The 17,591-nt window shown below is 38.9% G+C and overlaps 1 protein-coding gene across 4 annotated transcripts in view; it reads right to left on the bottom strand.

Moving 5' to 3' along the window:
- KIAA1328 (KIAA1328 ortholog) overlaps positions 1-17,591 on the bottom strand; it is a 170,737-nt gene that overhangs the window by 50,865 nt on the left and 102,281 nt on the right. For all 4 annotated transcript variants that reach the window (XM_015848261.3, XM_085529795.1, XM_015848262.2 and 1 more), the window contains 2 exons: positions 4,481-5,166; positions 1,231-1,326 (listed from right to left, as the gene is read on the bottom strand). In XM_015848261.3, the coding sequence (XP_015703747.3) occupies positions 1,231-1,326; positions 4,481-5,166 (782 nt within the window). The remainder of the gene's footprint in view (positions 1-1,230; positions 1,327-4,480; positions 5,167-17,591) is intronic.

Genomic DNA, 17,591 nt, shown 5'->3' with positions numbered 1-17,591 from the left:
TGGAACTCTCATTCTGTAAACATCACAGGTTTTTCTCATTTTATGTGCTAGGCTATGAAGATTTTTGCATTTGTTGGTAATCTGTTGCCAAGAAGCCTTGCCGATGTTCTAGGTTACATCTTTCCTTCAGTGGTTTAATGCTACTGCATATTAATATCATGACTCTATAACTCTTTTCTTAAGAGTGATCACACTTTGATCACTTCAGTCTGTTCAAAAACAAAACAAAAAGCATCAAAATACAATGAGGGATATGTCAGTTACTCATAGCAACAAAACATCTGCTTTTGCAATGAAGCACTCCAAAGAAATTAGCAACTTCTGTTCTTCTAGGAAAAGTAGTGTTACCTATTGTTTGACTTCCCTTTTCAATGAAGTGGGGTCTCAATAGAAAAACATTATCAATTAAGGTTAAAAAAACACAAAAATAAAGTACTGAACCCTTAGTTTGTAAATAAATACACATTTCTTATGTTACAATCATACCAGAAGAGGAGAGAAGGGCTTATTATTTTCAAGATTTCTCTTGTCATTAAAGAGAGGGCCACTCAAAGGTCAGTTTCTCCTCATGTGCACCAAAAAGAAAGCTGGGGTCAAAAGAACAGATACAGTTCAAACACAGAACACAATGCTGTTTATTTTTGAGAGTGGGAGGAAAAACTTGTCAAGTCCACAGTTTTAATTTGTTGTTTTTCTAACAGGCCTGACTCTTCACCCAGCGAAAGCACAAAATATAGCTGGACGGAACACACACAAAAAAAAATAGTCATATGTTCATTAAAGTTTTAAATAGCTTGCAGAATGGAGATAAAGGGCTAAATATTAGCTTAACTCTACTTCCAGTTATTTTAGCACTGATTATAATGGAGCAGAGGTGCAACACTGTGTTGTTTTAAAAAGAAGCAACTATCACCAGTGGAAACATATCATTTCTATCTCAGAGGTAAAGGCTGACATACTTTTTACATCAGGTCCGGGCTAGGTTATTGTCCTGAAGGTGGGATGCACACAGTCTGAGACTGCTACAGAGATCAACCCCTAAACTCTGGGTAATGATAATTCAACATTTACCCCATAAAACTCAACAGCCAAGAATTTTTATTTATTTATTTATGGGGAAAAAGAGTTCTTAATCTGAAACAAACACATGAACAGATACACTTGGCAGCCAGTATTACACTGTCAAGAAGATGCACTGACACTATGAAGTACTTAGAAGAAAAAAATTACCTTAGCCCCATGCTGTTGCCGTTCATCATCAGAGCAAGTTCTCCAGGTGTTCCATCAGTGAGCACATCTCCTGAACCTGACACGTGGCCTTTAAACCTGAAAAAGCAGAGGTAGCTGTTTATGCAGCTGGTCCTATCACCATAACAGAAATTCACCACAAATAGGGTATGTTTTGTGGCTACAAGCAAAGCACTTAATCATGTTTAATGGAGAAGCTTTCACAACTATTTTCATGCTTTCAAATGTACTTTTTGTTTTGGAAGGCTGACTGATGTACAGTGCCTTTCCTTCCGTAGATTTCCACTGGGAAAAAGGTTAGAAAAATTTCATTTACTGCTTTCAAACTATCTGCCTTCTTGAGAAAATGGTCAGTGTCCCATAACAAACGTTCCTCGTTGGCTATGAATATGGCTTCATCAACACCCGAACTCAAAGGTATCACATAAGCTGCTCAAAACATAGAATGTTTGCAGTGGTTGTGTCTTCTGAAACTACGTGTACAGAGATAATCCTCAATTTTTAATGAATTATCCCAACTTCTTCTATCCAGTGAAGAGTGAAAAAGGTCAGTAATAGAGGCATTTTTCCCTCTTAAATAAAATTGTTGTTTCTGGGATTTACTTACCCAGATTTCTCCACATAACCAAGAAAGTATATTTTACCATTTTTGAAACTTTTATACATTCTGGGATGGTTGACTTCATAGAATCATAGAATCACAAAGTCACCAAGGTTGGAAGGGTCAGCCAAGATCATCCAGCATATCTATCAACAATATTTCGCTACTAAACCATGTCCCTTCGTACAACGTAAAAACAATATTGGACATCCCCAAGGACAGTGACTCCAACACCTCCCTGCGCAGCCCATTCCAGAATCCGACCACTCTATCAGTGAAGAAGCTTTTCCCAGCCTAGAACCTGAATATCCCCTGGTACAACTTGAAGCCACTGAAATATCAGTCACTGATCTGCCTCTTTCCCTGCCAACCCACCATTTTTGATAGCTGAGCAACTACTTCACATCCAGAGAAACTGCAGACTGAAGGTACTATGAACAGTTGAGCCTAAATAGAGAAATGTGGGAAATTAAGATGAAGTTATGAAGCTCTGTTGTCCAAAAAAAAAAAAGGATCGGTTCATATTCATACTTCTCATAAGAGAAGAAGAGTTAATTATTACAAATGGTCAGACCTTTCATCTGTCACTGAATGACGATACTATCGGTACTTTCAGCAGCTCAAACTGGGCCTCAACCAGCATTCCACCCATGCAGAAGGACAGACAAAAACAAACACAACCTGGAAATGGATTCTTATTATATATATATTTAAGTGCCATGACGTTAAGAAATGCACTAGGTTAGAGTCTCCTGCCAAAGAAGCAAAGGTATTCGAGCTTAGCTAAACAAATTTCCACTGTTTGTGTAGTACACAAAATTACCCTGTTATAAAGTGCAAAAGAATTATACAGACAAAACTGAAATAGAATCTCGTAATGCTTATGAGATTTGTCTGTAAATATCAACCATTTCATTCTAAAAAGACTGAGTATTTTTTAAAAGCAAGCACACTGAAGTCTAATTGAGCTTCATATGGTCAAAATGGCAAATGTGCATTCACCTTCACCTCTGAAGAGATCACAAAACAGATTCAGTGCTCATAATGATCATATGATCTTTTTCAGAGCATTTTTTCCTTCTGTTTTTTCTTAAGTAAAGTAACCAGAGCTCTGTGAACCACCTTCATTTTCAGCCAAAAAAAAAAAAAAAAAAAAGAGGCTAAAACAGGCACGATGGTATTAACAAGCACAACATTACAGAGATATGTAAGGTCTAGTTATTTCCCTGGGCAGATGATGCCTCAAATAAGTCTGAAAATTATCTTTTTGAAACAAAACTCCAAAAGACTTAGGCTGTACATCCTTCATATTCTACTTGTTTTTCTTTAGAGGTCTGCATGCATAGAATTAAGGCATTTGATGATTAAGAATCCATCTGTTCCTGCTTCTTTTTTGCCTTAAGTTATAATTCTTTGTTTGTAGCCTCAGCCATTTTCAACTCACACAATTATGACTGACTTTGATAAAACAGACATTTTAAGGCCTAAATAAACATACGCTTTTCAGTGTAAGACAGGGCCCAAGAAGTCAAACAAAAGATCATCTGAGTTACAGTATTCTCTTTTAGAGTTTGAAGATTAACCAGAGGGCTGTTAATAAGCAGAGAAAGTGATATGTTCCTCTGTGGTGGTTATAATGCATGCAAGCAGGAAGTGGGTCAGGTATTACAGACACTTGTGGGATGCTGTCAGCAGTTCCCACATTAAAGCAATATTGAAATAAAACTTCTTGTGAAACCTTCCTATTGTTTTTTCTTAAAGACTGACAGATTCCTCCCATTGCTTTAGCTTCCTATGTCTGAAATGCTTGCACTCAGTTGAGTTATACCAGCTAGTCTAACTCTTTGCTCTGTGGCTTTAACCCAATCCCCTTCTTGGTTTAATGATACCAATAAATCAGTTTATCCGTATTGCCAGAGTCCCCATTTAAATTGTCAGGAAGATGTTCTCTCACTTTCTCTAACAATCGCAAGGGCTTTTGAAGCCACATTCCACATTTCTGTGGTTATCGCCCTTCCCTTTTAATTTTTAAGCAGGTCTTCTGCCCCTGCCTCAGCATCCTCGCCTGCAGAAATATCACTGAAAGGAAAACGTCCCTGTATCACAGGACGTCTTCCTTCCTCTGCCACATGTATGTATTAAATGTATAAAATGGTCTTCATCTTTTCTGTAAAAGGTATTTCTTCCAGTCACCACCTAGGAAGGTGCAATATTTCAAAACTGACCTCTCCGAGTAAAGAAGAGGAATGCCACGTCTATGTCATCTACACACACTGCTCCCTTGCCAAACGTCTATGTTCCTTGAAGTGCCTGCACTAAGATCAAGCTCTCAATTTCTTCTAATACTCTCCTTTTCCTACCCAGTCTCTTAGAACTGCTTTTCTTATGCCTTTCTTTCTACCACATACTGTTTTCCTCTGCTGCTTTCCACAGCTGTCATGCTGTTTCCCAACAGTATATGCTAATATACTAAAAAGTCTCTTCTCCTCTAAATCACTGTTACGGAGAAATTGTGCCACAGGTACTGCCTTATCTTATTTTACAAATTCCACTTTCCCCTTATAACTATTGCTCAAGTCTTCATTAGAAATTCTAGAATTTATTTTTTTTTAATATGAATCTTGAAATCACCTGCTATAATCCATTTGGGAGTGGTGTAGCTGCTGTTGTTTTAGGAGCAGTTTTGCTTCTTGTTTAGCCAACAAATTTTGGAGACGTTCCTTTTCAATTTCCAGCTCCATCTTCTGCAGAAGCAGCTGCTGCCTTCTTTCTTCAGACAACTTTTTAGCTTGCTCTGTTTCTTTAGACCCTGAACCCCTGCTGTCATTCAGCCCAGAAACTCGAGAGAGCCTGGAATAATCGCAGGTTTTGAGAGCTGGTCCAGAGAGTCTTCTGGGTACCTGGCTGACATGGTGGCTCTTCTGAAGGCTACCTGAACTCTCTACGTGCTTGCAGGCACAGCCATGAATCATTTGTGGAGGGCATGTGCTTGGAAATTCATTTGCTTTTTGGTCCATTTCCTGAGCTGGTTTTACATGGTGAGGGCTCCTCTCCTTGACTGAGGAAGTCATATTGTTGCACTTTCTGTGCAAACCATTATCCAAGGGATTTTCTTTCGGACGATCTTGATGGTTGTAAATGATTTCAGTTCCATAGTTATGATTATTCCTGCAAGGCTGTGACGATGCTACACGGCTCGGGCTTCCAGCCTTTGATGCTCGACTGTTCTTATACAAAGTCTGAGGTCCTGCAACAGCTAAGTACGAACCATCTAGTTCTGAGGGCGGTTGCTGGCAGAAGGACTTCTTACCAGACACCTGAAACAAGAGAAACAATTTCCTCTGTATTAATAAAATGGATCTTCATTCATTAATGTCACAATTTAAACAGGCTCACTCAGAAATAGACTCACTGCATCCTGCTGATGGACGTACAGACCACCTTGACAAAATGTTTACCGAAAGACAGACATGGGTCTGCTATCAAATATACATTTCATTCAATCTACACAAGTGTAATAAATGCAAAACTACTGCCTGCAGGATGCTCAGCATAAAATGAGTCGCTTCAGAGTATCAAGTAGTTGTGAGCATCTAGGGTTACATAAAATCAACTTGAAGAGTGGCAAAAAACATTAAATGTTAATGTTTGGAAATGTTTAATTTTGAATACCGAGCCAAAAAATCCATTCAGCCTCTATAAATACTCTTTGATTGGCCATTACACAGCAGGAGATTTGATGTAAAACATTTCACCTTGCACTGAATGGGATATTACTTATCGCTGGAAATTTGATGAGAGTTTTTGAAATATCTTTACAGAAACACAGATAAAAACCAACTACTTTCTGTAAAAAATGGCTGTACATCAAAAGCTGTCATTTAAATACAAAACATGTTTAAATTCAGCTATAAACGTAAGTGATTTTTCAATTAAGCTGGGCAAGTGATTATACTCTGATAAAACTCTGAAGAAAGAAAGCAACTGTAATTCACATTTGTCAACTCGGTGCAAGCAAATTCTAGTGGTTTTGTTATACTCATGGATATTATGCAACACACGTCAAAATCCCGCTCGTATCTCAGAGTATCTTTACGCTATGGTTCATCTAGGCGGTTAAGCATTTGGGTTGTTATGCACATCAGAGTGATAGTGAATCAGGCACCCACAACCATTCTGTGATTCCATGATTTCTTTTGCATTAATTTCAATAATATACTGAATTTAAAATCTTTCAGCCTTTGGGACTTCTCACAAAGTTTTGTTTGTTGTTGTTGCTGTTTTGTTTTAACAGACACCGGGTTTGTTAAAGGTAATGAAAAAAAATAATGAAACCACTTCAGTGAAAGAGCTTCAGCAGTGAAATTCATCATCCACAGACAGTGAGTAAAGTGTGATTCGCATTCTAGCAGTGCTTACAACAGATAGGTATGGTCAACATAGAGTGAAAGTCGGCCAGCAAGCCCCATAACAGCAGAACTTAGGGATGCAAGTAAGTGTCCAGTGATGATCAGGAGAGACACACAATTCAAATCTATGCAGTGTTCACAATTTAAATTCCTTTTTATAAATAAACAAAATACCAAATATACTCTGCTGTTCTTGAAGACAACCAATTACAAGTTTCTGGTATACTTCTCAGAATATAAATTAACGTGGATTAGCACCTGAATACTGATATTTTGTTATTTCTAGTTTTGTGCATATAAAAATATCCTGATTGAAAGCCAAGGATGTCATGTTTTGCCCCAAAGGGCCCAGTAAGTTGGAGGCATTTGCATTAATGTCACTGTTAAATGTCTGAGGAAAGTCTGGTGCTTGCACTGGGTGAAAAGTGCAGGACATTAAAATATTTTAAAGTCAGAGGGGCTGGCAGGGCAAGTGAGCAGAAAGGCAACACGCTGCCAAAAAGACGGAGTTTGGTTATTTATTATTTGCATCTTGCCATCTTTGTCTGCAGTATTTTCTAGGCAAATAAAGGTTACAAAACTTTAAAAATCCAAATTAAGCAATACATAAAGAGACAACCAGCAACAGGAAGAAATACTGCAGAAAAGGGAAAGGGAGAGAATCTTGTGGTTAAATTCTGTCCCTAATTTCCCACCTTTTGCTAGCCCATCACTCAGGGCAGCTACAGAAAAAGGGGTCCAACGTGCCCAGTGGCCCAGACCTCTGGGACAGCAGGTGGTAGCAGATCCAAAAGAGTTTTGTAAGATCCTATCAGAAATGACAGAGTAGGATCATCTACAGAAGGAATACACCCGACCTTCATCAGCCCGTAAAGTAAAAAGGAACGTACAATACAGAAAGATGTAAAACACAGGATAACGGAATTTCCTTATTCTGGCCATTTGTTTTATTGACTGAAGACACAAGAGAATGTTAAGAAATCTAAGCACATGGAGATGGTACAAAATAATCATCGGAGCATATTTAAGAATAAAGGCCCACATCGCAAATTAACTTCATGGCTGAGACTCCATTAGGAGTCCCCGAAGGCCCTAAAAGAGAGGTACCAGTTAGCATTTGTTGACCTTGGCCACCATTAAATCTGCCCTGATGGTCTCAGTAATGGCATTGACATTTAAAGGCTTCATAACAAGGCAGAGAAACTTTAATGTTATTTCACAGTTACAATATGTTTGCAGGGGGGGAAATTCTCATTAATGTCATCAAATGCACGTGGGTTTCGTTTTTTTTTTCCATTCCTTTAGAAGAAGGAGGTCACATTAGGTAGAAGACTGAATTCCAATTTCACATGCCTTTGAAGGCTACTCAGTACTTTGCAAATTCTAATACTAAAGAAAAATGAACTACTGGGAGCCAACAACTTTGTACATAATACGTGTTTTTCTGTTAATGCTTTAATTGAAAACTACAGCTGGATGTAGGCTGCAGGGAAAATTGCCTGAATTCTATACTTACAAAGAATCATAAAACCAGAACACGCCAGGACAAATCTGTAAGATGCTGGCCAGGTGAAAGGGAAAAGTGGGGGAAAAAACCGTAAAGACTCATATACTGCCTTGAGTCTAAAGACTCATAAGCATACGGAATTAAGTAATCTTACAAGATGAGTTTAAGAAAGATATTACCTACGGGATGCGTGGAAACCATGACGGACCATGATGGAACAGCTGTGCTTTCCCCTTTGTGGAGTTCTCCTATGCTTGCTGTATAGTATTTAAAGACACAACTTCCTTTAACTGAGGCTTAAGCAAACAAACAAAAATTCAGACTGCTCCTTGCAGCATAACAGAGTTAATAAGATTTCATAAGACAAGTGTGAAACTCTTGCACGGAAACAAGAAGATATTAAAAAATAGTTCAAATAATCTTTAGAAGGGCTGAAAAGGGAGGACAGGTGGGGAGCTCTAAGAAATCTTCACTGCAATCCCAGTAATTTTTGCTCAGGGATTCAGAGCAAAGCTTAAACAAACATATAGTCCATAAAACTTCCTACAAACAGACAAACAGCACACCAGCTTTATGCATGCAGCATTAGTATCTCTGCAAATGCTTACATGCAGATTGTGTGCTCTGCAGTGTCAGCGCATGGCTCTGGTAGAGGAGACATTTAAAAACTGATTACAGCACACGGGGTTCTGTATGGCCAGGGCTAAGCTACCAGCAGATCAAATCTTATGATCTCCACACAAGCAACATCCTGACAGATTTCACAGGTAGATACTCATGCACAAAACACGTTTAGGAAACAGACCCGAATCGTTAACTTGGAAAGTCTTACACTCACAGGACAAAAGCTATAGTCCATCCATATACTGGGAAAAATACAGAGCCACTAAGGTTAACAGGAAAACTCCTGTAGATGTCAGCCGGGCCAGAGTTTAACCCAGAGCACCTGGCTTTATAGTTCCTAGCTGAAATACACTTGAATACTGAGAGGCAATCAAGTGAAATTGTTCTTGATGGCATCTTGAGCACATTTCTCTAAACCAGATTTTCAGCCTTGGCGTTTCTTTATGTACAGGAGAAACGCAGCAAGGAACATGCAAGTTCAGAACTATTTCACTGTGCAGAACAGAGCTGGGAGCCCAGAGGGAGCCAAGCACAGTCAGAAGCAGCAACCTGAAAAAAATACAGGGCCTTAAGGGTGTCCCAAGATAAAGGGAGAGTTTCTAAATGGGCAAATGAGAGACTACCATATACACAGACACCTTAAAGAGTGTCATGGGCATGCATTAGTGACCTAGCTGACACACTCATTAAGGTACGCATCCTAAACCTGGAACTCAGTCAGCACTACACACTGCTGATGTAGAGGTATCACCTGAATAAAGCTTGGTTTGGGGTTTGCAGATCTATCAGCAGTGTAAGCACTTGCTCTTGTCACTGGAATAAGGAGAATACATTATAAATAAGCTCGGGTGTGTTATCTGGGCAACAGAAAAGCCATTATAAGAACAACTATTTCAAATGATAAGACTATTTGAAATGCATTACTAGTGATTAAGGAGCTATTCTTTCCAAGAATCCGTAAGTATTTATCAAGAAAGATGTAAAATGGTAAAGATTTCAAAGTAAATTATCAGGACCTGTTGAAGTCTATCAGTTTCTTTTCCTTAAATCACAAAATCCTTATTAAAATCTCTAACATGATTAACCTAGCACCAGTCATTTACAGGGTGCCCCGATAATGGTACAGCATCTGCCTCCGCTAGTACCTGAGATGGATGCCATGGGTGACTCACAAAGTAAGCTGACCGAAATAAAGAAATGAAGCACCATTTTCTGCAGTAATTATGTACAGCAATGATTGCCACATTCCACTGAATAAAACAAGTGGTCTCAAGTCAGAGAAACAATATGTGAATGACAGCCACAAGCCTGTATTTTTCCCGTGAAAATCCACCGAATTCAATATACTGAACAGGTGTAGCAAAACAAAAATAAAAATAGGATCACATCACAAAAAAATGAATCCATTGCTGCTAGCTGACAGCAGAGAAACACCTCCTCTGTTTTCACTGCCTTTGTTTTTTTCTCTCCCCTTTGTTATTAGGGTTTGAGCCGGGATGCCAGGTGCACAAAAAACCTGCATTCAAAGTGGCAAGTGAGCATTTGCTGGCACTCAGCTTTAAGTGTATATTTTGCATTCATAAACATGCCACCCTTCTCTTCCAGCTACACAAATACTGTAGATAATCTCTAACAAATGCTTCCATTTCAGATCAGCAAACTGGTTTTATGCTGGCTGATAAGGCAGTCATTAATAATACAGTGCTCCAAGAAAACTGAAGTGCAGCGTCTATGCATTTAGTCCTGGAAGTCACTGTGAGCAGAATGCCCATTAAGCCCAAAGAGTAAGCTACACATGGCAATGTAATATCTGACCACTACAAATAAAGCAAACATGTTTGCTTTCCGAAACAAAAGTACAGCAAACCTGTTTGCACCACAAAAGAAAAATGCCACCATACTAATCTCGATAGCACCAGGTCTAACTATTAACATTCAATGTGCTGCCAACATTATAAAAACGAAAAATCACAATCTTCTGACTTCAATTTTTTACTTCTGCCCTTTATTTTACTGAAGAATCAGTAGTTCAAGACCTAGATAAATATTTCAAAAACTATACTATTTGTGAGCAGAGCAGGTCACTACCATTTCCCAGTGCATTTGGAGTTCATGTGAAATAAGGGCAGAAGAGTGATGAGCTGCATTTTTAACATGGGCATACACAGAATAGTTGTCTAGCTGATAGAGAATGCGTAATGCAACATCTGCACAGTAAGCCTTGCCAAAGCCCCATCCCAAATAAATGTAGTGCATTCTCCCTAGTGCAATTAACTCTCATACTCTGGCAGGTTTTGCTAGAAGATCATCAAGGTAGATTACCTTCCAGCATATGAACTAAATACTTACAGGTGTTATATCATCAGTTATTACTTACAAACTTCTGCATTTAACAAGACATCCAGGCAAATGAATGATCTAATTTATGAATTATTTATAAGAATTTCACAGCATGCTCCTGGCGTCATCCATGGCCTTTTCCAGGTCATATGACACCAATTAGAGCTGAATTTTAAATTATTCAATAACCTGAACTCTCTTGTCATTTAACATATAGATATCAATGCAGTAAACAAGTTAAGTCTAATGGGCCCTGGAGGTTTGCGTTCCTCCGCCCATCAGCAGAGGCTGTATGCTACCGCTGGAATAGAAAATAATAGAATGCAGCAGTCAAAAACATTTGCAAGGTTTTAATAAGTTATTTTGGCTCCCTTAGGGATTTCAGTATAACTTACAAGCACTGAATCTAAAACATATTAAAGTCCTTAGCTATGTGCTTTTAAAACAGAATTAGGACATAGCAGAAGAACAAGTATGACACTAACCCTAATTTAGGACCTTAATTTGAAATGTAGTGGAAATTATTGAATAAGCAAGATCTACTATAAACAACTCATTACCTTCAGGGTATCCTACACTATAGCCAAAAATAGCCCTTCTTCCAACACATCTACACCTGTCTGTAAAGGTATGGCCGTACACAGGGAAATGGAAATCTTAATTTAACAGTATCAGTTGACAGGTATATCTTGCACTCTCTTAGCAACTGGGTAGAAAAAGCATCTCCATCATTCTCCCACCCTAGCAGCACAGAGGAGACTGCTGCTAGAAACCTACCTGAACTTGGGTATCATCTTAAAAGTGTACAGGCTCAGAAGACAGGCTTAAGGACCTGTGTGGCACATTACAAAAAAGCCTACAAAGCAGTAAGTGCAATAGAAGACACCTTAAAAACCATTGTTCTCCACGATGAGAACAAAGACTTCAACAACAAAGATTACCAAGAACAGCACAATTGCATAACTGATTCTGCCTTGTTGTAAAGTTTACAAGAAACGCACAGCAAGAATGCCAGATCCTGGATCCAAAGCATTGCCTGCAGCTCAATACAAGCCTATATTGTGCCCGGTGCCAACTGCTTTATTTTTCTAGCTTATGTGCTCAGCTTTATGAACATTGTTCCTTAAGCTCCAGACTCACTCCTGTATAGAGGACCTAAACACTGGAGAACTCAGTGACCCAACTCAACCACATGTAAGATCCGCTGACTGTTCAAGGGCTCATAAACTTCCTGTACCAATGCAAGAGGAAAAGGAGGAACACAGAATGTTTAATTTATCCTTTTAAACACTAGCAAGAAGTTCTCTAGCTGATGCTGTCAAGATGAATGCCAAAGAAAACAGTGATGCTGAGAAAACATCATGCCAAATAAGTAAAAACACACCTATGCCAATTGTCTAGCCAGGCTATAAGAGTAAGGATTTAGAAAAGAGATGCCATTGGACATCTGCTCCCTAAGGGTAGCATGTAAACGAGCTGTAAGGGAGTATACTATATACATTTTAATTATATACAGAGATATTTAATTGTATTTTTATATATATAAAATATATTTATAGTTATATGTATAAAACAGTAAAAGGAAAAAAAGACAACTGCTTAATCTCAGAGCACACATTTTAAGAACATACAAAAATAGCTATAAGGGATTTAATTTTGGTTATAGCCAGACTTAGTTTCATTCCTACAATGGGCAGCATTTGATTATTTTGCATTAATTGTACTAACATGCTGGATGATAAAAGGGAAGCTCATATCAGTTTTCATTAATGAGTAATGTCCACCGTATATGTGGTCCTTCAAGGTAACTTTTTCAAAGCTTTTTTTTTTTTAAAAAGCAAACAATTTTTTTACTTGGAATCAGAAGTTTAGCATATCAGCAGCTACACATGTTCCCAGCCACTGCCAGTCTCTTTAGAATTCAATCAACATTTGCTCCAAAGTCATGCTTTCATAGCTGCAGACACAAGACAAAAGGGCAAATATACCGTGACCCCCCTAAATAGCCCTGATTACTGTGATCAAACAGAAGCCAGATACTTATGTGGATAAGAATGTGTAGAGTTTGATGTGTGGAGATTACCTCAGGAGCAGACATTGAATCAGCATTTGCCAACTTGTACCTCACCATGACAGCCAATATCACCTTTCCCCCTTTCCCCTGTATTTACAGTAGGGATAACTGCGGTACCCATTGGCCAGTGATGAATTTTAAGTACCAGTCAGTGTTCACTGAGATTACCAGAAAGTTTTACTTCCTTCAGAAGCTAAGTGTCTCCTGCTGATTCCCCAGGGTATGCATGTAGGCTTTGAAATTTGCTGCATGAACAAAGGAAAGAAATGGAAGACATTTAAGAATTACAAGCATATTCAGAGGCAGAGACAGTGTTTTGGGGGAAAGGATACAACTAGAAAGTTATTTAAATAATATAGAAATCCCACAAAGACAAAAAAAAAACAACATAGAATCCTCTGACTTTAAAAGAATGGAAAGGTGTGCCCAAGTGAGCACATACTGCCAGGAGTGCCCTTGCAATGCGAGCCAGCCAGCATTTAGATTCTGCTAATGATCCTATCTCTGGGAAATAATTCATAAAAAGTAAACAGTAATTTTCATGTGCCTGCCCTTTTGATCTTACATTTGTAGGGAGTATCCTGAGGCTAGCTGTGGGTGCCTCCGTGGCTCTGCCTGATTGACCTCTAAGCTGCCCTGCAAGTAATGATCATGCCAAGGAATGACAACAAGAGTTGCATGGAAGAAGACATTTCAATGCAACACCATTAATGACAGGCTGACTCACTTCATCTTGTCAAAGCAGTAGTTGCATGTAGAAAAAAAATAAAAGCTTTTTAGGACTTCCTCATTTTGTAATGACGCTGTACTTCAGAACAAAGGCTGGAAAAAGACCCACATCAAAATCTAGCTAGTGCATAGCTCTGTATTAACTAGACAAAACGTAGTGCAAGGCAGAACAACAGGCAGCCCAATGGCTTTGTGTTAAATAATCTTGAGAGGAGAAAATTAATAAAGTCCTTGAGAAAAGTCAAGTCAGGACCATGGCACTTCACCTCTCCACATTCAAAAATACATATACCATATATTAGAAAACCTTTCTCTAAAGGCTTAGGCACTGACTGCTCACTGTTTCATCAGCTTTCAGACAACAGCTTGCATGCTTTTACCCCACACCATCCCCCAGTAAACACAAGATGGCATTTATCACATAGCTTATGTCTCTGTCACTGGAAGTGAAGCTATGAGATAAAATGGCCAGTCCAGAGCAGCTGACAGGCAGAAACTTGACTAAACTACCAGGAACAACTTCTTTAAACAAGGGAGTGGGGAAACTACAAATCAACCTGTTAGAGTACACATAAATGGAAGCATATACTATTTCTATTTTACACTAATATTGAGAAAATATTTATATTCCCAGAACACTGACACGTACAGTGCAACATATGGATGGATGAACTGGTAGACAGGTAGCTGCAGAGTTGCTGCCAAGGAGTCTGGCTTTAAAATGCTGTCTTCTCTGGCTGATGGCAGAGCTCTCTCATTGGCAGATACAACATATACATTATGATTCCTGTTCCTGCTTCAGTTTTTCCATAGCTCATACACCGGTTTAACAAGATAGCTGTCAGATTCCTTTCCATTAACAAGTACTCCACTCCTATTGGAAGTCAACCCCTTAGTTTTAAGTTACAGAGAAATATACGGTTACATTTTCTTCCATAGTTAGATAGGAAATCCATAGATGTGAGAAGGAAACTTGGAAATGACACGGACATTTTTTTACTAAGAGCACGTATATTTAGAAGTTTTGTGCAGAATACAATCACCCCTGGAGATCTCCCTAAAGTGATGCACAGTGCAGTATTTCAACCTGTTACGTACTTCAGTCATCTGTGCATGGGACTGGTATGTCCTGAGTCCTTCGAGCAACAGAAGCTAGCTATATCACTTGAGTATGGAAGGATCAGCTCTCTAAACACAAAAATTTAAGGTCCTCTTGGCATACAAGCCATGATTTTAGTGAGAAATGAAATGTTCTCTACTTGGCAGACTTGCAATACCTCTAACAGGTACATAAATTAACCAGTGAAAGCATGCAGGACAAGCTGAATCAAACAGGAGGAGGCATAGAGCAAACACCAGTGTCTCATTCCTTAGGGGCAAGCCAGCTGTTTCTTTTTGAAGTCCACCATGGTGACGCTGGCTTCTGAATAGTTTCAACACACTCAAAATACAATGGAGGAAGTCCCAGAAGACCTCCTCTCTGTGGCTGAGATTCCTTAAGAGTTGAGGCCGGTCATTCTGATATGGGTTTAGTAGTTACAGGTAGACAGCTGACAGCAGCAAATGACCTCTGATATATCAAGCCACAAAGATCATCTTCCTCTTGACCCACAGAAATGATCTTTCCTAGTTCTGCTTGAAACTGTGAAGTATAGCAATGGTATCACTGATACTATTTGCATAAAATGGCCCTAGATGTAGTGTAGAGCAGTATGACAGTCTGTTCTGATGGGCCTCGGCTGCGGAATATTGATATAAAGGCTCTACTATAGTTACGGTAGGCCATTAGGTTATCTGAATGGACATCCATCACTACCAGCTTGTGTAAAGGAGAACATTAAGTTAAAAGGGCGTGACCAACATAAATTGAAAGGCCTTCCACTACTCCAGGACAGCAGTGACCTTGTGAGGCAATCGCCTTTATTCTGAGATACTGCAGACAGGCAGACCAAGTAAAACCCACCCTGAGGTTTGCTAACGGGAATATAGTATAGAAAAGCTCACAGGTGACAGTATGTTCACGTGCTTGAGTTGAAAATCCTTGCACAAAACCAGGGCTTCGTCATAAAGACAGAAGAATACGTAGAAGAACGAAACATCTTTGCAGAACCTGAGATTAATAGTTCACATTAATAGTTAACAAAACAACATGCCCTGCTTGTAATCTTAATGGCATGGAAGGTCAGTTTCACATACAAGCCCCTATAGTACAGTCCCCACAAGTCAGAATGAAGATGCAGTGAAAGAAATGCACTTCAGCTTTTCTTCCAAAACTCTGGATTCTACAAAGAACAGCAGAGCGCTGATGCTGGCAATCTAAAACCACTCTGCGCCAACTCTGGTGGGAGAAAAATTAGGTCAACAGTGAAATTCACTCCCTCAAGAAACAGAGTTGAACCATCCAGTTGAGCACGGAAGAAATTCCTATCGTGTATTTCTACTTCAGTAAAACCCCTCAGGATTTGTAAATTGTAAAAAGTTTTATTTCCAAATATTGTTGTACAGCAGAAAGATCTACCCCAGTGGAGAAGAAAAAAAGAGACTGAGCCTCCCTCATAGTTAAATATTAAGTGGCTGCATCCTTTCTAGTGTCACAAGCATAATGGGAGAGAAGATACGAAGTTGCAGATACTCAGAAGAGCTGTACCAAAAAAAAAAAAGCTGTAAGTAAAGAAAAGAAGAAAGCAAATTGTACCGTCTCAGTCAGGTATTTGAAATGTGTTTTCCCTAATTAGCTAAATTGTAATACAAATTAAAACTGAATTTCATATTCACCATATATTCATTGGAGGGTAGAGGATGCAGCTGGCTATTTCCGGACGGAGTTCTCGCTAACACAGACTGAGTTTTGCAGGGCTGAACAGAAGCGAGTTTCAGCCTTTCTCAAAAGATGAAAAAGCAACTTGGCAGCAGAGAGTCTGACTGCAAGCTCCGTCTCAAAATACTTACAAGGCAAGACAAACCTGTGGCGACTGTGACCAAATTCATTATAATCACTGCAGATTATTTAGAGCCCACATACCTGACATTCAGGTCCTTCATCACACTTTTAATGACTAGGAAAGAAGCTCTAGACATCGAATAGAAATGAAGACTTTCATGCTGCGGTGTATCACAAAGTGACCAGTTAAAGGAGTTCAGTGCCACACAGTACTTTTGTGGCCTGAAACACTAAATGAGATCGATTGCAGAATTTCACTTTGTTTTTGAAATCTTTTGCTTTCTGATGACAGAAATGTTGATGATACAAATGTCCAGACTCAGCTTTCACTCTGGATAATGACCAGAAGCAAAGTAATCAAATCTCTTGGATCAGTGTCTGCTTCATGATACGAGATAAGATTAATAGTTTCATGCTGATTTGCCATTTCCTAGAGTGGTGTTAAATTACAAATTTACGGGGGGAGGCAGCGAGATGGGTACTATATGAAACTCTTAGAAAAGGGTAAAACCAAAGCATGGTTATCATGAGATAAAACCATAAAACAATCACAGCCCTTGGGGGACCAAGAGCTCTGTGCAGCCTCTCATGTGTCAGATCATCACAGGGTGTCTGGTTATTTTATGATAAGATTATCTAATGTTAATCTCACCACTAGAATTGCCCGTAATAAAAATGCTACCAACTTTCTAATTTTAATTACCAGGATCCCAAAGATAACTACTTCAATTCTGTTTAAAAAAAAACACACAACACTCCCCATGGTTTCTCTGAAGCCGGGAGCACTTCAAATATCAAACTTACGGACTAGATGACTTTCAATGTCTAATTCTGTGCATATTAACTCCCCTCTTCCCTCCTATTTTCATCTATGCATCCTAATGCAGACCAGTGACATATGAATAAAGGACAACAATTTCTTCTATTTGATTCCACAAACTGCACACACACACAGAAGAATGCTTATCCAACATCTCTAAATAAATTCTCTATCCAAAAGTAAGTACTCTTAAAACCATGCAAAATGGAATGAAAAGTATTTCCTAAGCCTAAACTGTCAGCATAGTCACAAGTCCACAAGCTGAATCCTAAGATGAGGTTTCTCTTGAGCAATACCT

Source organism: Coturnix japonica, chromosome Z (genome assembly GCF_054131305.1).
Source record: "Coturnix japonica strain WE chromosome Z, WE-NBRP24, whole genome shotgun sequence".
NCBI lineage: Eukaryota > Metazoa > Chordata > Aves > Galliformes > Phasianidae > Coturnix > Coturnix japonica.
Note: the sequence above shows the minus strand (reverse complement) of the source record. Positions and strands in the feature narration are given on the sequence as shown.